This window comes from Mesocricetus auratus, unplaced genomic scaffold (genome assembly GCF_017639785.1).
Source record: "Mesocricetus auratus isolate SY011 unplaced genomic scaffold, BCM_Maur_2.0 Super-Scaffold_100009, whole genome shotgun sequence".
Lineage (NCBI taxonomy): Eukaryota > Metazoa > Chordata > Mammalia > Rodentia > Cricetidae > Mesocricetus > Mesocricetus auratus.
The window spans coordinates 48,570,099-48,591,733 of NW_024429193.1; the positions used below are offsets into that span (position 1 = coordinate 48,570,099).

At 50.2% G+C, this 21,635-nt stretch overlaps 1 protein-coding gene across 4 annotated transcripts; it reads left to right on the forward strand.

The window, feature by feature from the left end:
- Nucleotides 1–14,381: 14,381 nt before the first annotated feature.
- On the forward strand, nucleotides 14,382–20,703 carry Gpr61 (G protein-coupled receptor 61). Of its 4 annotated transcripts, none has more exons than XR_001196854.3 (3): nucleotides 14,382–14,509; nucleotides 17,505–19,623; nucleotides 20,202–20,703. XR_001196854.3 is itself a non-coding variant. In XM_013118071.3 (3 exons), exons 2-3 carry the CDS (start codon nucleotides 18,042–18,044, stop codon nucleotides 20,276–20,278), a joined length of 1,125 nt encoding a protein of 374 aa, XP_012973525.1. In that variant the 5' UTR covers nucleotides 14,382–14,509; nucleotides 17,505–18,041; the 3' UTR covers nucleotides 20,279–20,703. The 4 variants fall into 4 exon arrangements, 3 of the variants coding, with proteins under 3 accessions (XP_012973525.1, XP_012973524.1, XP_040607997.1); XM_013118071.3 differs by having other exon boundaries at nucleotides 17,505–19,089; XM_013118070.3 differs by having other exon boundaries at nucleotides 17,505–20,703.
- The last annotated feature ends 932 nt before the right edge of the window (nucleotides 20,704–21,635 follow it).

Sequence of the window (21,635 nt, forward strand, 5' to 3'; positions counted from 1 at the left end):
GTCCCTCCACCTCTATTTCCCTGTACTTGGCTGGAGGCAGTTTAGCTGAGGCCAACTTATCACGAGGTTCTGTCTGCCCTGAGCCCTGCCTAGCCCCACACCAGACAGAGCAGATCCCAGTGGTCTCTGCTTCTCTTTACTGACTCTCATCTGATAGATGGCTCTGGCAGCAGTGGTGGGAACTCCTCACTGTCCTAAGAGCCCAGAGTAGGGAGGGGGTGAGGGTGAAGCAGGTGGGCGCATAGACATGGGGATGGGGTTGGGAGGTTGAGGGTTGGTTTGCTGGTTTGTTGGAGAAGATCTCAGAGCTAGGCCATTAGGCCGTGTGATAAACCTACCAACCCTGACCCAGTTGGAACTGGGAAATCTGATCTCCAGTCAGCCTGTGGGTGTGCTCCAGCAAAACCTCTTCACTGGGGCACAGCCTCCTCATCTGTGCCTCTTCATTCTGAGTGCCCTTTCCTTTCATGGGCTTCTACTTAGAGCCAAGTGCTGGTTTCTAAGGGGTGGAGCTGGGCCCGGGTAGAACTCCAGTCTAGAATTCAGACCACTGTCCATGCGTCGTCATTCACTGTTGAGCCCGTAGGGGCCATCACAGGAATCAGGAGTGCAGAGTGTGCTATGTGTAGCCTGGCCTCTGTTCAGTGGGGTGGGATCACGGGCTGGCAATGCAGTTAGGGCTGTGAGAGGTCTAGGAACTGGTGCTTTCTCTCATGGTGGTGCTGAGCAGGATGGACGGAGACCAACAGATCCACTCTACTCCTGCCCTGTGCCAGAAAAGCGTGTGTTGGAGACCTCCAGGCTACAGAAGTTTCAACATGAGGTGCTCACAAGAGGCGGTAACGGGGCACCTGGTAGAAGAGTCAGTGAGGCCCAGCAGACCTCAGAGCTCACTCAGGCTAGCCATCCCTCTCAGTCAGTCAGACGAGAGAGAAGCCGTGAGGTTTGGCGTGTCCCTCCCTTTATACTTGCCACTTCAAACCCTGAAGGTAAAGAGCCAGTCTTTTAAGCAATGCTGGGTTCCCTCAGGCTCCTGGGGTGAGGCAGCATACACACCTGCCTCAGGTGCCACCAAGCCAAGCCTCAGGCCAGGATGGGACCTACAGAGAGCCGTCACCCCTTCCCTCATGCTCCCCAAGGATCAGAAGTGCTCCTGCCCATTTTCCCATCCCACAGGAAACCAAACCCAACTGAGCCCAGAGGAGCACTGAAGTGGCCCGGGGCCAAGAGAAACAGCTGCCTTGGGTGTCATCTTCCTGCACAGTGGAGAGGACCTGGACTTTTAAGGTTCCCTTTGAGACTGGGTAGGTAATATGAGCTTTTCCCCTCCCAATGCCCTGGGAGGAGGTTGGAAAGGTCCCCAGAATCAGGCCAGCATTGGCCCCCGAGTCAGTCTGTTTCTCCAGGCTCCTGGATGGCTAGGGCTCAGTTCCCACGTGGGAACTCAAAGCTTGTGAGCAGGAGGCAGCCTCTGAGAGAAACACAGCCCAGAGTGCCAGGGGAGGCAGCCACCAAGCTACTCCCCCGCCCCATACACACACACACAGACAGGGTATTGATCCCTGCTCCCTCACCCCGCCTCTTCTCCACTTCATGGCGCAGCTAATGGCCTGGAAAAGACTGGCCAGCTGTTCCCCAGCTGTGACATAATGAGCTCAGGGACGATCAATGCCGTTCTGGTCTCTAATTAGGCCGGGAACTGGCTGGGGTGAAAGTGTGGCCTGTTTCCTGAGGGCGCAGCTTCCCCTCCAGCCCCCAGCTGCAGTCCGCTGGCCGCCACCTGGGCCCCTGCATCTGCGCCTTGGAGGAATAGGCAGGCCCTCCAGTGGCCGTTGAGAGGGTTTCTGGCTGAGTTCCTTCTCCAGAGGCAGAAGTTGGGACTACAGAAACATGTTCTGTGTGTGTGTGTGTGTGTGTGTGTGTGTGTGTGTGTGTGTGTGAGTGTGTGTGTGTGTGTGTGTGTGAGATACTCCCCACCCCCGCTTACTGTCACACCCTTTACTTCCAGGCACTCTGTGCATGGGTCTTCAACCCTGATCCCCTCCAGCTCCGCAGACCTGAGGCCCTGTCTAGTTCTCGCCCTTCACAGGGCCCAGATGTCCAAGCCAGGGGCTTGGCAAGTCTGGCTGCTGGCCCAGCCTCCCTCTGCTATTTATACCCTCACGCAGGGAGGCATAGATCAGCTTCTCCGTGTACTCGCTGCAGAGGAAGTGAGGGTGTGGAGAGAGACAACAAGTATAAGGTGGACATTCAGGCAAAGTCACACAGAGTGGGGAGCTGAGGCCCACGGCCCAGAGCCTGGTAGACTGCAAACAGGATACAGAGGGAGAGAGACAGAGACAGACAGACAGAGACACAGAGAGAGAGACAGAGATAGAGACAGAGACACACAGAGAGAGAGACAGACAGACAGACACACACACACGGGAGAGAGAGAGAGAGAGAGAGAGAGAGAGAGAGAGAGAGAGAGAGAGAGAGAGAGAGAGAGAGAGAGAGAGAAAGAGTCAGTCAAAGGAGGGAAACCAAACCTAAAGGAGAGGTAGAAAAAGTGAGAAAATGGGGCACCGAGGAAGAAATAGGGGCGCAGAGTGTAGAACCAGGCCACACCTTGTCCTTGGAGGGTCAAGACCCAAGTGCCGGATCAGATGCCCCACTGGGGAAGCTGAGGTGCCGCAGAGACTATGCCGGGGCCTGGTGTGTAATTTCAGGACCGGAGAGAGAACAGTTGGGGTCAGAAGGGCACAAGGCAAGGATCATGGGTGTGTGGGAGGGGCTGGTTTGAGGGATGGGCAAGCCTGTGAGCCGTGTACAATGTAGGATGAGGGTTCAGAGGGGAGCTGGGAGCAAAAGTTAGAAGAATAGAGAAGGAGGGGCCTGGAGGAGGCTGGGGGCGGGGCTCTAGGCTCTGATTCGGGGCAGCTCATTATGGTCCCATGGCATTTAGGGGTAGCCTGGGTTGATACATTCTTTAGCCAGGCCCTAAACCTGGTACCATTTGCACCTTCAAATATAAACCAGTCAGACCCAGTTGAATATGGCCATCCCTTTCTTGGCCCATTCGTAGTTCCTGGACACGGTTTCTACCTGGCTGTGATTCTGAGAACCACCCATTTGGAGAGTCTGAAAGTGAATGCTGTCATTTATTTTCCCACCCCACCTGCCCAACCTCCAAAGCTGTCAGTCACGGAGAGGAGCCACCCAAAAACTGTAGCTGCAGACTCGGACCCGAAAGACATACAATAAACGACCCTCGCGGGTTGCACTAGGGTTGAACTAGGACTCTAGCTCAACTATTCATTAGAAGCTGAGGCTTGGAGAAGCTGGGAGAGGGTCTCCAAGTGTAGTGGGTCCTCTGCATGGTCACACAGAGCTGCTGCGGGGTCCTCGGTTCACCAAATCCACCTTGCAGCCTTTTGGGACCTCTTGGAGCCTCCGTCCCTTCTGTCCAGCCTTCACTGCTGAGACTGCAGAAGTGTGAAAAGGTGCATGTGGGAGCACACGGGCCCCGGATAATGAAAGCGGGTGTGGGTTAGGCAGAGGGAAGCTGTGCAGGGAGACACTGCAGTAACTCTTCAGGGCTCTTGTGGCCAACACTGCCCTCTTGTGCCTAAAATCTACCAGTGCAGGCTGAGAGCCCAGAAATACCTGGCCAAGGTTCTCTTTTTCTCATCTAGATCCTTCCCATCCAGAGACCCCTATCTCAGTGTGAGGCGGATTTAGACTCTCTTAAGATTATCCCTGAGGGTTAGATTGTAGGAGGGACAGAGTCTACATGCCACTGTCCACTCGTCATCACCCATCTCCGAGGGGGCATTCACAAGCTCTATCCCTAAAGAGGCTTGAGAGTTCTAGGACTTGGGGTCAGACCAGAATGAGAGCCCAGGAAGGTGTGACTCTGTTTTTTGGTAGCCAAGACTCACAGGGAGAGAACGACAACAGAAGGAGACTTGCTGGGGAAAAGATCACAAGGTGGTTGGCCAGTTTGGAGAGGAAGAGTTAGGCTCCCCCAGGGCCCAGTAGGACCTGGTTGGGTTCTGCTAACCATGAGACACTTGGGGCAGTTGCCCCAGAGGCATAGAGCAGATGTGACCCCTAGAGAACGAGGCCAGAGACCTGGGAATGCTTTGGTTCCCTCCAGTGGGAAACCCAGCCCAGCTCCTTATTCTTAGGCCAAAGCTAAAGGAGTTGGTCCTTAGTTGGGCATCCCAAGCGGAAATGCTAATCTGAGTGGCCTAGGGTACCGCATGTGTGCAGATCAGGCTGGGCAGCTCCTTATGACATCAGGAATCCAGAGGGGTGATTCCCAGGGACTCACGTTGCTGCTCTGCTCCTCCCCTAAAGACTGGACATGCAGCTTGCTCACACTTACCTGGGCCAAGGCTCTAAAAGCCCCACTGGAAACCCGAAGATCACCCTCTCCACTGTCTCTTCCCCTCCGACCTGTCCTTTTCTCAGTGTTCACTCTGACCTTCCTTTGCCTTCAGCTCCCAGGCCCTGGCTCCCTCATGACATAGGCACTTTGTGCTCCTCTCTCTGGTCCCAAAACACAAGGGAAATCCCAAGTGTCTAGTTTAGCCCCCTTTTCTCTGGAACTTGTGTGTTCAGCAATGCTTGACCATCGACTCACAAAAATCGGTGGTGATAGCCTCACATTTCCTTGCTCATAACACTTTGCTGTGTTGATTTCCAAGTCTGTCCTCTCAGCCTGGCTTACAAACCCCCTGCAAGCCTGTAGAGCTCCCTCTCTATTCTTCTTTGTTTCCTATATGCAAATTACTTTCCCATCAAGTGAAAAACTAAAGATGTCCTGATAGTTCCTTCTTTTCTTCTTCGTCTGCCTTCCGTTTTCCTTCTGTGCCCTGTCTCTTTCCTTGTGTGTGTGTATGCACGCATGTACATGTCCCTGCATGTGAAAGTGCTCTTGTGTGATGAGTGCATGGGCACATGGATGTGCATGCGTATGGGGGCCAAGGACAACCTCTGGTATCATTCTCAGAAACGCCTTTCATCTCTTTTGAGACAGGGTCTCTCAGTGGCTATGAGGTCACCCTCGAGGCTAAACGGGCTGTTCCAAAAGGCCTCAGGGATCTTCCTGCCCCTGTCTCCCCAGCACTTGGGGTATACACACCTGCTACCACTCCTGCTATTTTTACGTGAATTCTGGGGACCAAACTCAGATCCTCATGTTTGTATCACCAGGGCTTTAACATCTGAGCCACAGACTCTGATATTTCTTTAGAGACAGCTAACCTTTAATTCATGATCCTCCTGCCTCAACCTCCCCCATGCTAGGATTACAAGGGTGTACCTCCATTCAGGGATCCTGATTTTTTTTTTCATATAATACTTCCTGATTACAGCTTCCCCTCCTTCTACTCCTCCAAGTTCATCCCTACTTCCCCTCATCTGGGTCCACCCCCTTTCTTTCTCTCATTAGAAAACAAACACATAAAAATAAGATAAGACAAAATGAAGACAAACACATCAGACTAGAACAAAACAAACAAAAGGAAAAGAGCCCAAGAAAACTCATAAGAAACAGATATAGAAGTATAAACAGATATAAGGCAGAACCCACTTGTTCTCACAGGAATCCCATAAAAACACAAAACTGGGAGCCATAATATATACAAAAAGAACCTGTGTGTGGGGGCTAAAAAGAAAAAAATTTTTTAAAAAAGCTCTGACACAACATTATGAGACAAGGAACCTCCAAAAACACTGCCAAGTCCATTTTCTGTTGGCCATCTACTGCTGGGCATGTACTCTACCCTTCAAAGCACTTAGTTTCCCCAGTGATACTCCCTTTAGTGAGAAAACTAAATTTTTATTTGCAATTGGTTCTTAATTGGAGATAGGCAATCCACACCTGACACTGCTTGGGTGACCCTGAACCCTAGACTAGAAAGCTCAGGAGCCTAGGGTAAAAGCAAATACTACTGTATATTTACAGTATGACTTTTTTTTTTTTTTTGGTTTTACGAGACAGGGTTTCTCTGTATTGTTTTGGAGGCTGTCGGTCCAGCCCGGCCTCGAACTCACAGAGATCCGACTGCCTCTGCCTCCCTAGTGCTGGGATTAAAGGTGTGCGCCACCGCCGCCCTGCTAGGAATGTATGACTTCTAATGGCATTCTTCTGTACTCACAGACTGGTGCCTTGCTCAGACACCATCAGAGAAGCTGATAGGAACAAATACAGAGGTCCACAACCAGATGTGTGCAGAGGGTAAGGGACCTCAAAACACTCAGCCCTAACCAGGATGTCTCCATCAAATCCCTCCCGTCAGGGCTCTGGGAACCATCAGCAAGAGGAGGCAGAGAGAATGTGTGAGCCAGAGGGGATGGGGGACACCCAGGAATCGGGATCCTCTAGACGCAACAGGATCGAAGCACATAGGAACACATGGAGAATGAGGTGGCGCACGCAAGTTCTGATACAGTTTTTAAACTCTCTACTCTCCATGACTTACTAAGCCCGTGCCTTCCTTCTGAACCTCGCCTCCTCAGCTTCCTTCCATCACTCACAGTTAACATCCCACCCAGAAGTAGCTCCTAATGTCCTACAGCACAGCAAGCTAACTGTGGTCAGAGGGTAGTAGACTTTCAAAATAGCTCCTAGAATTGAGCATGGAGGCACATGTCTGTAATCCCAGCACTTGGGTGTAAGAACCTGTCTTAAAAAACAAACCAAAGAGCCGGGCAGTGGTGGCGCACGCCTTTAATCCCAGCACTCGGGAGACAGAGGCAGGTGGATCTCTGTGAGTTCGAGACCAAGCAAGCCTGGTCTACTGAGCGAGTTCCAGGACAAGCTCCAAAACAATAAAGAGAAGCCCTGTCTTGAAAAACAAAAAAAACAAACAAACAAACAAAAAAAAACCAACAACAACAAAAAACACAAAATAGTTCCTAGAAAGTAGGTTTAATGTTTCAACATAAATAAATGACAATGGCAATGGGAGGGGGGCTGGAGGGTAAGAGCAACAGCTGCTCTATCAGAGGACTGAGTTCAATTGCCAACACCTACTGGGCAGCAGACAACTGTCTGTACCTCCAGTCCCAGAGGATCTGACGCCTCCTTCTGCTCTCTGAAGGCACTGCATATACATTCAGGCAAACACCTATACACATAAATAACATTTTAAAAAGAACCTGGAGGGCTGGAAAGATGTCTCAGAGCTTAGGAGCACTGCCTGCTCTTCCAGAGGTCCTGAGTTCAATTCCCAGCAACCACATGGTGGCTCACAACCATCTATAATGAGATCTGGTGCCCCCTTCTGACCTGCAGGCATTCACGCAGGCAGAACACTGTGTACATAATAAATAAATCTTTAAAAAGGGGTGGGTGGGGACCTGGAGGCTCAGTGGTTAAGAGCACTGACTGTTCTTGCAGAGACCTGTATTGTTATAGCAAAGGACCTGGGTTCAGCTCCCAGCACCTTAACTCCAGTTCCAGATGATCAGACGCTCTCTTCAGGCCTCCATAGGCCCCAGGCATAATACATGTAGTACACATATATAAACACAGGCAAAACACTCATATACAGTCGGTGGTGGTAGCAGCCTGCCTTTAATCCCAGCACTCCAGAGGCAGAGGCAGGCAGATCTCTGTGTTCAAGGGCAGGACAGTCAGGGCTACACAGAGAAACCCTGTCTTGAACAAATAAACAAATCAAAAATACTCATGAACATAAAATAAAAATAAGTAAATCTTTAAAAGAGAGAAATGATGTCTGTAGTGATGTTAATTATCCTCATTTACCTATTAACACATTGTGTACAATTGTCAAAATGTCAGGTAGTGCCTTGTAGGCCATACAATTTCTATGTGCTGCTGTGTGAGTTGAGACTGGGGAGATAGCTCAGGTGGTAAAAAGCTGCATATAAGGGGCTGAGTTGGTTCCTAGAATCCTTGTTTTAAAAAAAACAGGCTAAGCTGGGCATATTAGAGTATACCTTTAATCACAACACTTGGTAGGCAGAGACAGGCATTCTCTGTGAGTCCAAGACCAGCCTGGTCTACAGATGGAGTTCCTGGACCACCAGGGCTACATAGTCAGACACTGTCTCAAAACACAAAAACATCCAGGCTGGTCTTGTGTGCTTGTAATCCCAGCACCTGGTGGCTTATGGTCCAGCCCACTCAGCAGCAAGACCAGGTTCCCAGTGAAAGACTGAGTCTCAAAACAAACCAGGTTCAAAACAAGACCAGGTTCCCAGTGAAAGACTGAGTCTCAAAACAAACCAGGTTCAAAACAAGACCAGGTTCCCAGTGAAAGACTGAGTCTCAAAACAAACCAGGTTCAAAACAAGACCAGGTTCCCAGTGAAAGACTGAGTCTCAAAACAAACACCAACAAAAACCAAAATAAACAAAGTGGGACTGAACTCAGACTGATCCCTGGGACCCTCTCTCTCTCTCTCTCTCTCCAAACACAAAGAGAATAAATAACTGTTGAAAAAATCAAAACAAAATGGCATCAGTCAGACAGCTGAGTAGGTAAAGCACTTGCTTCGCAAACCTGATAACTTCAGTTTGATCCCTGGAACCCATGTGAACGTAGACGGTGAGAACCCCAAGTGCCCACACATACTGCCCCCCTCTCACACACACACACACACACACACAATTTAAATCAAGCAAATGAACTGGATGAACCCTGAGGGAAGACACCCAAGGCTGACCTCTGACCTCACACGCATGTGCACACACCCGAACATGCACACATACCTGCAAACATACGCAATAGATATATAAATTAATAATTTAAAATTTTGGACACAGGGGCCTGGAACTTGTTATGTAGTCAAGGATGACTTTGAACTTCTGATTCTCCTGCCTCCAGCTCCCCAGCACTGGGATTCCAGGCATGTGTTACTGAGCTCAGTTTATGCAGTCTTTGTGGTAGGGATCGAAACCAGGCCTTTGTGCGTGCTATGGCAAGCACCCTTCCACTTGAAAACATCTCTAGTCCAATAACGATAACTTTTCAGTTTTTAGAAGAAAATCAAGTCAAACCCTATCCTTTTCCTCCTTTAGAGCTCATGTCACTTCATGAAAGCCTCCTCCGTTTCCTCATGGAGTAGTCCCCGCCCCACCAGCTCTGCATAGCACTTTGACTCTTCCTTACAGTTTATGACCTGGCCTTTTTGCAGAAAGAGGCAAAGTTTGCTTCATCTTTGTATCCCACAGAGCAGGGGCGCACACAATGGGCATTCATTGAGTCAACTGCAGTCTGCGGTTTGGACTATTGGAAACAGAAGGGGGTGAGGAGGGGTGCTATGCTGCATCAGGAGGGGGTAGGAATATGCAGACTGGGGAGCTGGGCCTCTACAGTGAGGGTAAGGGGCAGTCTTTGCCTTCTCAGAGCCTGACTGGGGGTGGGGAGGAAGCCCTTTGTTGAAGAGTACAGCAATCAGGAGGGGCTTGGAACTGAGGTAAGTTGAGGTAGGGTGTCAGGGTATTGGGAAGAACTCCAGGTTGCCCTGAGCCATGGGGAGGGGCATAGAGTTCAGAATCTCCAGGTCTGGTTCTCCTTCACTCTCTAACTGTGCAGCCTGGGGCAAATATGTCTCCCTCTGGGTCTAGTCATCTGTAAGATTGGCGCTAGACTCCTCTACTCGGAAGACTCTTTGCTCTGGTACTCTGTCTTCTCTCTCCCCAGGCCTCAACGGCAGAGCTCATTTCTCCTAAAAGACCAGCGTTGGAGGCCACAGGGGCGGGGGGGGAGGGCGCGGAGGCTCTGTGTGTGCTGTGTGTCCTCCCCAGGCTGTGATCTCACTTGGAGGAGGCAGAGGTAATGCGGTGAAGACAGCACCCTGATTCAGAGCGAGTAGGGGCAATTAGACTGGCCCCAGGGGGAGGGTTTTGAGGGACCCTCTCCCCTTCTCTCTTTTGGTGCTTCCTGTCCTCTTCCATTCCCCAGCAAGTGGTGCTGAACCCCAGTAGCCTCTCTGAACCTCCTTTTCCACGTTTGGAGCTATGAAAACTGACCCAGAAGACTGGGTGAGGAAACTGCTTGTATGAAAGGCCCAGCATTGCGCCTGCTTTCTGGCTGAAAAGAACAACTGGTCCTCATTGCGCCCCGGGGCCCAGGCAAATGGTCAGCGGCACAGGGCTCTAGTGTGGGGTGAGGCCTATCCGAGGAACCGGCTGGCGAGGGTGTTGGATGGGAGCTCCTGATAGAGAAGCGAGGCTCGAGCTGTTCTTGATTGCCACTGAGATGGCCTCTCGGCCCATAACCCTGTTTATTGTGTTGCTATGGAAGCAGAAGCTGTCTGCAGTTTTTCTTTGGGGGTCCAGGGTTGAGGCTGGCTGCTGGTTAGGAAGCAGACAGCACGGCCAGGCCTGTTCATTCACTGTGGATGTTCCTGCCACTCTTTTGAGTCTGGTTCATCCAAGGCCCCCAGTTTCTAATCTGGTTGGGAAGGATTTATTTTTGGGTTCCTGTAACCTAGCAATGGGCTCACATGACCAGTGGCAGCTGCAGGCTGAATATACTGTTGGATCTCGGCTCCTGGCAGGGGGTGTGGGCCAGACTGTGGGGGAACAAAAGGAATGGAAAGGCTCTCACCTCTGCCCAGCCCTCTCAGATGGGGGTAGGGGAGGTGGATGCCTAGGGAGCAGGTTCCCTGGTGCTGATGCTGGGGTCTCTGGACAGCTAGGCCCTGAGCCACAGTGGAGAGGCCCCAGCTGAGAGCCTGCTCTTTGGGCATCTGTGTTGGGGTGGAATGGTTGGGTGTCCAGTGGATGGTGCTGGCATGCTGGGGTGAGGCCCGACAGGAGAAGAGGTGGCTTAATGGGCACCCTGTATTTAGTGAGATCTCAGGGCACTCTGTATATAGTGAGATCTCAGGGCACTCTGTATATAGTGAGATCTCAGGGCACTCTGTATATAGTGAGATCTCAGGGCACTCCGTATATAGTGAGATCTCAGGGCACTCTGTATATAGTGAGATCTCAGGGCACTCTGTATTTAGTGAGATCTCAGGGCACTCTGTATATAGTGAGATCTCAGGGCACTCTGTATATAGTGAGATCTCAGGGACACTCCTGGTCCTTGCTGTTGTCCTAATGTTTTGCTCCTTCCCTTTGTGTCCCATTCAATTGCTAATATTCCTGGGAGAAAGCACAGGAAGCTGCTCTCTGTGTGAGTGGACTGATGGAGCTCTTTCCTGAGAGTTTTTGGCAGGGAAGGACTGGAGGGTACCACTAAGCAATTCAGGGAGGAGGGGAGGAGCTTGCAGAAAGTCACTCAGTGTTTACAGAGTAAAGGATGCACAGACAGAAGGTAAACCCGTTCAGCTTGAAGATGTCATCCTGGGCGGAAACAGGAGGATGGGATGAACAATACTGATGAAGTGACATAGGGCTCCGCTCCCAAGGCTCCGCCTGACCCTCAAAAGAGACATGGCACTGTGCAGAGGGGGTCGTCCCCCATCCTGCGACAGGAGTCCTAGGGGTCACAGTAGACCGAGGGGAGCTGGTGGGATTTGGAAGACCACATCTAGTATCTCTCCCTTAATCCTCTCGCCTCCTCCATTGTGCTGGAGGGATTGAGTTGGGTATGATGGCTCAGAACTGTAACCTCAACATCCAGTTGAACAGGAAGATCACATGGGGTTAGCCTAAGCTACAGTGCCAGGCACTTTCTCAAAAATAAATAAGGAAAGAGAGAGAAAGAAAGAGAGGGAGGGAGGGAGGGAAGGAGGGAGGAAAGTTAGAGTAAAGGTGTTATGTCAACAGCTACTCTGAACCCCCACTGAGTAGACCTCAAGAGATAACAGCAGGCCCCTTACTGTTACCAGCATTGCTATTATCTGTTGCTACAGCCTTAGGCTGTTTCCTCCCCCTGCTCTTGGTTCTTTTTCTCCTGCTCCCCATCCAAGATGGCTTCCAGCATCTGGGAAGATGACATAGAACCCACCATCTCCTTCCTACCCCATTCCCCAGTAGCTTTTTAGTAAAAGACTCCTGACCTTGCCCTTGGCCCCACACCAGCTTATTGGCCAGCCATAATAACTGTACTAGCTCCCTGGGAAGCACACTCCATCTGTATTATTGCCTCTGTAACCCATTAGAGACACTGGGGAGTGAGGAGTTTGCCCTTTTCACATAGGAAAAAAACTAATACATAGCCAATTCAGAAGCCGAGGTCTTACTTCTAACCAGCAAAGTTCACCCAAAGTCGAACCATGGTTTCCTGGCCTGTCTAGTACTTTTGTCTGCACCTCTGTTGCAAAGATCCTGTCTGCTCTAACTCTCTCTGCATCCCTGCAAGGGCTTCTGGGTCCTGATCAATCTGTGCTTTTGTCTTAGTGTCACATCAGGACTCCAGAGAGGCCAGGCAGCCAGGGACGACTGAGAAAACATTTTATCTTCAGACAGACTGGATTCAGATATCGGTTCTGGCTGTATCTGATCTGGGCAGTCACTTCACCATGTACCCTTTTCCTTGGAAGTAATTGCTGCCTTAATCCCAGCACTCCGGAGGCAGAGGCAGGAGGATCTCTGTGAGTTTGAGACCAGCCTGGTCTACAAGAGCTTGTTCCAGGATAGCCTCCAAAGCCACAGAGAAACCCTGTCTCGAAAAACCAAAAAAAAAAAAAAAATTGGCATGAGGACTAAAGATGTCATAGGTCATGAGTCCACCACTCATTAAGAATTCAGAGATAGTGACTGGTGGTAGCCCAGATCACTTACCAGCTTTAGGGAGTCAATTCTCTTGGCCAACCTCAATGGGTGGTGGTGGCACATACCTTTAATCCTAGTACTTGAAAGCCAAAGGCAGGCAGATCTCTGTGTTCAAGGCCAGCTTCGTCTACATAGTATGTTACACAGAGAAACCCTGTCTTGAAAAACAACAACAATAATAAAGGCAGCCTATTCTTCTGAGTTCCCTGGGTGAGATCTAGTAAGCAATTCTAGAATTCCCTTGGAGCCAGAAGGAAGTGTTCAATATACAGGTGTCCCCCCCCCCCATGAGGCTCTGGGGGCAGCTCCAGATCTGATTTGAATTCCCTGTTCAAGCTAGTGGTTCTGCTACATGGGGTGTAGACTTGGGGCAATATCTTCTCCTCTCCTCCAGAGGATGGATGCCTTGGGGCAGGAGAGTTGGCTCAGCAGTTAAGAGCACTTGTTGCTCTTACAGAGGACCCAGGTTTGGTTGTCAGCACCCACACGATCGCTCGAAACCATCCATAACTCTAGTTTCAAGGGATTCAGCACCCTCTTCTGACCTCCCTGGGCAGCACACAGGTGGTGCACATACACGAACTCAGGCAAAACAAAACAAACACATAGGACAAACCTAGAAGAGAGAAACTACTGAGTGCATATTCTGTGGAAATGGTAACTTCTGTGTAAGGTTCCTATTCTTGGTATCGGTCACTGACAATGTCCTTCTTAGCTAGGAGGAGGCCAGACTCCTTCTCTCACTTCTAAGGGTTTGTCACACAGTGGTGACACTCTGTGATGCTCCTGGCTCTGTCCAGTCCTGCAAGTATGGACCAAGCTGAGCCTTCCCGAGAATCTGGCTTCTCCGCCTTCATGGAGCAGAGGTGTGGTAGTTCAGGAGATGTCAGATGCCCCTGTCTCCACAGCCCTCACAGCTTCATTCCAAATAAAGATACAGTTTAAGAATAAGAGTGATGTGCTCTGGGTGGGGGCAAGTGCAGGGCCTTTGACTCCCCTTCAAATTCCACTGCTAGCCGGGCGTTGGTGGCACACGCCTTTAATCCCAGCACTCGGGAGGCAGAGGCAGGCGGATCTCTGTGAGTTCGAGGCCAGCCTGGTCTACAGAGTGAGTTCCAGGACAGCCTCCAAAGCCAAGAGAAACCCTGTCTCGAAAAACCAAAAAAAATTCCACTGCTACCCCTCAATCTGTCTGCTATATGAATTTGCTACACTCTGAAGGAGTCAAACCATGAATCCTCCTCAGGAGCCTCAGCTTTTCCAAAGGTATAGTCTTGGGGTTCTGGCTGTGCATTGATCTACCTACTACAGAAGCACCTTGGTTCTGGTATCATACAGAACCATGCAATAAACAATATGGCTGTCAGAAACCTCAGGGACCATCTATCCCATAATCCTATTGAACAGATAAGAAACAAAGGCCAAATGGAAATGACTCGCCCAAGGTAACTCAGTTATTAAGGGCCCAGGGCTTTTTTTTTTTTTTAATCAGACCGATTAGGAGGGTTTCCCCTGCCTGCTTGTCATGAGCTGGCTCCTGGAAGCTTTTGAGAGGCAGTCCAGAACCCTGAGAGAAATATGAGGGACGAGGCTTTCAGAGCACTCTGCCTGGGGACCCTGAGGTCCAGCTGTTTGCTCCAGAAGTGGCTCTAAGGGGCTGGTGGAAAGCAGGAGGCCACTAGGACCCAGAAGCTCTCCGAGCATCCTGCTCTGCTGGCTGCCTCTCTCCGCTTACTGCAGTGGTTCAGGCTTCAGCAGCCTCGGAGAAGCATCAGCTGAGAGCAGCTATCACATAGGAGCTGGGAGCTGCTCAGCAAAGGTAGGAGTTGCTGGCTAGGCCAGGAATGGGGGCCAGAGTCAGGGCCTGGTGGTGAGTGCTACCTCACCTTACAGAAGGGTGGCATTCCAAGGGGCAACCCACCCTGTCGGATGGGATGGTGGGCAGTTCTGTCAGAGGATGGGCTCCCAGGTGTCCCAAGGTAGTATCGGGATGTGGGCATCTCTAAAGCCTAGAAATAGAAGGCTGATCACATCCTGCAACAGACAGCATTCTCTGTCTGCCTTGCTCTGTGTCATAGGGATAGGTCCCCACATCCTAGGAATAGGCCCGTCGGCATTCCAGGATGATGGGCATCTGAGTCCTGGGTGTGGGCAGCTCTGCTAAGGAGAGGTGTTGAAGGTCCCTGGAAATCTCTCCTGGCCTAAGAGGGCCAAATTCTTGCTGAAGGTAGGCCCAGCTCTGATCCTTGGCACAGAAGCTCTGGATGTGAGAAACAGGTACATGTGAATCCTAACAACACCTATGCGGCCTTGGGCTAGGCACGTGTGCATGTCCTACGTCCTGAAATGAGGATATCTGTCACTTGATCATGGCCCTGCCAGAGAGCAGAACTCAGACCCTATAGTGGCAAAGCCTTCCGGGTACCGAAAGGTCTTGGAGGTGGTTATCGAACGAAGCAGTGGGAGGCTGCGAGCGTCTACTGAGGTAGAAGGCATGATGACCTGAGCTAAGAGTGGAGTCAGACTCCTTGGGTTTCCCCTATGAAGCCATCACACCACGGCCCTCCCCTTCATCACCTTCCATCAATGAAAGAGTACCAAGCAGCTAAGCATATCGGTCTGTCTGTTGTGAGGTAAACTGGAATCCTGGAATTTTGAAGTCACTGTAGAAATTTTGACAAGACAGGGGTGGCGGTGCTTTCTTGCCCAAGGCTCCATCATGGCTGCATAGCACCCCTATATGTCCATGTGTCCACATGAAAACAATGTCCACTCTTCTCTGTCAGGGATTGTAGCTAGGTCTTGCTGGATTAGACTCCTGCTATTCATGTACACATAGTGAACTCTTTCTCCTTTAGGTACCACATCTTTCGGCCTCACTCCCAGGAAGACTAGATATGGAGAGTAATGGGTAAAGGCACATCCTCTAGGATTTCTTTCAGGCATTTTTCCTGGTAGACTGTCTTATGAGAATCTGACATCTCCCTGGAGAGAGGCAAGTCTCTAGGCAGTTGTCCAAAGTTAGGGAAGTCGCAAATCCAGGAGCCTGGGCTATCCTCCTCATAAGAAAATCCCCTGGCTGGCACACAGATGACTGACTGAATATTTTGGGAATTTGTACTCTGGGGCCAGGATTCAATTAGTCAATTTGAGTCTGACTCAATTCACAAGAATTGCACTAACACTTAATGCATGCATGGCATGTAAGACGTTGGATCAGTGCAAGGTGTATGGTTCTGCCCCAAGCCTATGGTGATTGTAATGTAACTTTGAGAGAAGCGAGGCTCTGGCAGGCTGTGTGGTTCTCTTCACTGCAGTTGTAGAAAGGATGTTTTGTTTGTTCGTTCGTTCATTTGTTTTTGTTGTTGTTGTTATTGTTTGTTTGTTTTAAATGGAGCAACCGCCAGGTGCTCCAACCCAGGAACTCACAGAGTAGTAAAAAACTTGGTGTAGGAAGTTTGATGATTTTCTAGTCCAACCCTTCCAAGTCACAGTTGCTGAAAGTGTGGCCCAGAAAACTTTTAACTTGTTTTTAGAACGGCCATCAGACTGGACATGTTCGTGGCTTGTCTCTATGCTGTGTAACTCAGCAAACTGTATTATTTGTGTGTGTGTGTGTGTGTGTGTGTGTGTGTGTGTGTGTGTTACACTGTGGCCAACCTATTTCGATTACGTGCAAGCTCAATGTGAACAATGACATATAAAACAGATGCGACCTGCCGCTTGATCAGGAGCTATAGGAGGTGCTGATTTAGTCTGGTTTTGTCTGCTTTATGTATACTTAATTCTATAATCAAAGTCCTCTACCCACCCCCCCAGCACCTTCACCCTTCTCAGGAGGACATGGGAGGAGACCAGAACCCAGAGGGCTTTGGGGTGAATGCTCTTCTTCCACCAGCAAGGACATAGCAGCAACCATCCTGAGATGCTGAAGAGCAGGTTGCTGAGCCTGGTGGTGGCGCATGCCTTTAATCCCAGCACTCAAGAGGCAGAGGCAGGTGGATCTCTGAGTTCAAGGCCAGCCTGGGTTACAGAGTAAGTTCCAGGATAGCCAGAGCTACACAGAGAAACCAGAGTAAGTTCCAGGATAGCCAGGGCTATACAGAGAAACCCTGTCTCAAAAACAAAACAAAACAAGCAAACAAAAGACTAGGTAGGGCAGCCAGCTTGGAAATGGTGTGTGCCCTGGAAATGGCGTGTCCCCCTGGAAATGGCTTGTCCCCCGGAAATGGCGTGTCCCCCCGGCCTTGGGAGCTCAGGAGCAGATGCACTGGCTTTCCCTGCAGCTGGGTATTATCTTCACTGCAGATCCCTCATCACTCCACACTGGCAGCTCTTTGTTTGGGGAGTGATGGTATCAGTGGGGACTAAAGCACCGTTGTCCTTTCTAGGTGATAGCCTCAAAGTGGTGAGAGACATTAGGGCCTGCTCAGGTTCAACAATGATTTTCTGCACACCTAGGTTCTAGTGGATAGGGAGACCACTTTCCTGCATAGAACGGCACAGTAGTCAAAAGAACTGTCCCTGGAGCCAGATTACCTGAACTTATCTCTCCTGTGTTGTGTGGTTTTGGGGATGCTCCTTGACTTCTCTGGGCTGTAGGTCTATCTGTGGAGAAACGGAGACCACACCATCTGTGTCACAGGATCGTGTGAGGATGGAAATGAGTTGACGGGCATGAAGCGCATGGACAGGGCCTGGCGTGTGCAGACCACGTAAACATTATTCTATGTGGTCAGTACTGCTATTTATTAAGCAACCAAACCAGACCCTGTGAACAGTTATGAACTAGGTGTCATTCTTTCCTTTCACAGATGCTTTCGTGAGGAAACTGGAGTCCAGAAGAGCTGCAGAGTGAGTAATGCCCAGACCTGAAACTAGAAGCTGAATCTTATTCTCCTGCTCCCCATTCTGATGAAAAATCAGAAAACTCACACAGCCACCCTAAAGCCAGAGCACTGTCTCAGGGCTCAGCAGGACCCTGGAGAAGGGAGACAGAGGATTTAGAATTGCCCTCAAGAGAGAAGAAAAGCATGGAGAACTAGCAAAGGAAGTGGGAAAAGAGGTACCAGAGACCACTTGAAAGGTGGAGTATTGTGAGTATGTGACCATCGGTCCCTTACCTGTCTGCTACTTCCCATCACCTCCTGACAGAAACCGGACATGAGCTCCTGAGTTCAGAGCTGCCTGGCCTGGCACTACCACAGAGGAGCCCAGCTTGGAACTGATAAGGGCCTGTCCGGCAGGCTCCAGTGGAAGCCTAGGCCTGGGGCTTTCCATCCCAGGGCTGTGGAGTAGGATGGGGGATGGGCCTGTAGCAGGAAGTGCCCTGGGTGTCCTCTTTCGGCCCCATGGAGTCCTCACCCATTCCCCAGTCATCAGGAAACTCGTCCACTTTGGGAAGAGCTCTTCAAACCCCAGGTCCCTCTACTGCCAGCGGTGTCCCCGAGTTGGGACTTGAGGACGTGGCTTCAGAATCCGTGGCTCTCTTCTTCATGCTCCTATTGGACCTGACTGCTGTGGCTGGCAATGCTGCTGTGATGGCTGTCATCGCCAAAACACCCGCCCTCCGAAAGTTTGTTTTTGTCTTCCATCTCTGTCTCGTGGACCTGCTGGCTGCTTTGACCCTCATGCCCCTGGCCATGCTCTCCAGCTCTGCCCTCTTTGACCACGCCCTCTTCGGAGAGGTGGCCTGTCGCCTCTACTTGTTCCTGAGCGTTTGCTTTGTCAGCCTGGCCATCCTTTCGGTGTCTGCCATTAATGTGGAACGTTACTATTATGTGGTCCACCCCATGCGCTACGAGGTACGCATGACCCTGGGGCTGGTGGCCTCCGTGCTGGTGGGCGTGTGGATAAAGGCCCTGGCCATGGCATCTGTGCCAGTGTTGGGACGGGTCTCCTGGGAGGAAGGAGCTCCCAGTGTTAACCCAGGCTGTTCTCTCCAATGGAGCCATAGTGCCTACTGCCAGCTTTTTGTGGTGGTCTTCGCTGTCCTTTACTTCTTGCTGCCCTTGATCCTGATCTTTGTGGTCTACTGCAGCATGTTCCGCGTGGCTCGTGTGGCTGCCATGCAACATGGGCCGCTGCCCACGTGGATGGAGACACCCCGGCAGCGCTCTGAGTCTCTCAGCAGCCGTTCTACGATGGTCACCAGCTCTGGGGCTCACCAGACCACTCCACACCGGACGTTTGGGGGTGGGAAGGCAGCCGTGGTCCTCCTGGCCGTAGGAGGACAGTTCCTGCTCTGTTGGTTGCCCTTCTTCTCTTTCCATCTCTACGTTGCCCTGAGCGCTCAGCCCATTTCAACGGGGCAGGTGGAGAACGTGGTGACCTGGATTGGCTACTTTTGCTTCACTTCCAATCCTTTTTTCTATGGGTGTCTCAACCGTCAGATCCGGGGTGAGCTTAGCAAACAGTTTGTCTGCTTCTTCAAGGCAGCTCCAGAGGAGGAGCTGAGGCTGCCTAGTCGGGAGGGCTCTATTGAGGAGAATTTCCTACAGTTCCTCCAGGGGACCTCTGAGAATTGGGTTTCCAGGCCCCTACCCAGCCCTAAGCAGGAGCCACCGCCTGCTGTTGATTTTCGAATCCCAGGTCAGATTGCTGAGGAGACCTCCGAGTTCCTGGAACAGCAACTCACCAGCGACATCATCATGTCTGACAGCTACCTCCGTCCTGCCCCCTCACAAAGGCTGCAGTCATGATGGACCCCTGGAGGGAAATAAGGCTTGGGGCTGGTTTATGGTCTTAAGGACTGCCTTTTCCATCTGGCTGGGGTTTGGGCTGGGGTCTCTGGACTTAGCTTTTGCTTCGTGTTTCCTTGGTCAGGACCAGAGTCAACAGGATGGACATGTGGCCAAAGCCTTGGACTTGACTGTGATCTTTGACTATTGGGGGAGGGAACCTGGGTATGGTGAAGAGAAAAGGGCCACAAAGGTGAGGCGACGCCTTTCTACCAGGGAACTTGTCATGCCTCGGGCTACAGGGAAAATTTCCAAGGGTAGGCATTGGAGCAGCAAGCTAGGAACAGAGTTATTCTGGGGACCATTGAGGTTTATTTCCTTCTGGTATAATAGTTCAGGGTAATACACTGAAACAAGGTAAGGAATTGGCCCACATCTATTGCTTACTAGGTCCAAAAAAGAGCAAAACTGTAGCCGAGTGTTACCATGAGTTAATAGATTCCTTTTCAAAAGTTAGTGCACAAGATTTCTCTTAAAGTGAGTAGACCAGTAGAGGGAACTCTTTCCTGGATTTGTAAGGGTAGCGGAGGGGAAGACAGGAAAACTCTCTGCAGCTCTCTCCCATTCTCTTTCTGCGTGTAGGAGATCAAGTATGGGTTCCGATCTCAGCAGAGACAAACAGGCTGCTCCTTTCCTCCCTGTCTTTTGAGTAACTAGAATGCCTGGGGGTCAGAGAGCTGAGGGTGGGGGCTTGAACTGGTAACGCGGCTGGATACGGAAAGGCCAGGTAAGTTACTCTGATCAATAATACTGCCAATCTTTTCTTTCCAGGACTGGCCTCCCTGATCTCTCTCCTCATGGCAGTGACCCACTTCCAGCCCCCTGGACAATCGGGTACAGGAGACTAAGGTTGGGCAAGGGGAAGGGCGGGGTTTCCACAGTCCATGAAATGCCTCCCTGTTCTCATTGTTCTCAAAATTAGCTTCTGTGATGAAAACTCTGTGTCTCCTACCTGCAGCCCTAGGTGGGAGAGAGGGCAGAGAGTTGGGCTTTGCTGTTTATTGTTTAAGACTATAGGAACCATATTGGTTAGTATCAGCAAAAGTATTTGCAATGCAGAGGGATTAATTGCAAGCTGGACAGGCTACCTATCTGGGACCTCCTGTCCATTCCACTTCCCTCAATTGAAAACCAAAGGGTTATGGCAGAACTAGAAGGTGATGTGGTCTATACCTGAACAAATTTCTGGTTCACTGAAAAACAAAGGGGGAAAGTGTGTTGGAGTGGAGTAGTTTTCCCTTTGGACAACTAATAAATTTTATGATAAAAGTTATATTGATATCAGCACTGACTCCTTCAGTTCTATTCAATGCATAAATAGTTGAACGATAGCATTCTCTGGGACACACACAGATGATGTGTGGTCTCTGCCTTCAAGGAGTTCATAGTCTAACTTGATCAGAAATTTGCATTTTGGTAGAGTATGTAGGACTGATAAAGTAGTGCAGTATGGAGAGTCTATCCATGGCTCTGACTTCTGAGAATTCATTGAAGTGGTACACAGAGCCTCCCTGCAGGCTGTGGAAGGTGTGGAGTGTAAACAACGCTCTCTAGTGAAGAAAACAACCCATTAAATTAAACCTGGCAGACAGCTTTTTCCCCTCTTGGACTAGGTAAAGGTCCAGGTTCCGTTCTTCCTACCTTTTGTGTGTTCTTCTAGTCTAGTGCCTATTACATGGAGGAAACCCCTAGAAAATATACACAGAGAGGAGGAGAATCTTTTCATGTTCACCATTCCCTCCTCTCCTCTGAGATGAATTCATGCTGAGAAATCTCCTATTGCATCGTAAGATAAAACTTTCATAGACTATTAATCCACCAATCAGCCATTAGATCCAGAAACTGCCAGAAGATGGCAGTGTGAACCCAATACAGGGCAGGTCTGAATGGGTGTGGGGTGTGTGTGTGTGTGTGTGTGTGTGTGTGTGTGTGTATGTGAAACATTGCTTGGCAGCCATTTTGTTAAATTTATTTATTTTTTGCTTTGCCCTCCAACCCTTGCTTCACATAAAAGGAACTTAAGTGCAAAGATAGTTCTAATTCAGATTGAAATAACCTGACACTGAGGTCATGTTGCCATTAACTAGTAAGTTTGGCATGTAAGAATTCACTTGCTTTTTTTTTTTTTCCTGGCTGTAGGAACAGATCATAAAGGAAGTAAAACTTTCCCTGTTATTATACTGAGAACTTTTTCCACAGCCTTTG

Bases quoted from the DNA above. Each gene is read 5' to 3' on its own strand.
- Gpr61 (XM_013118070.3), top strand. From the start codon at position 18,042: ATGGAGTCCTCACCCATTCCCCAGTCATCAGGAAACTCGTCCACTTTG.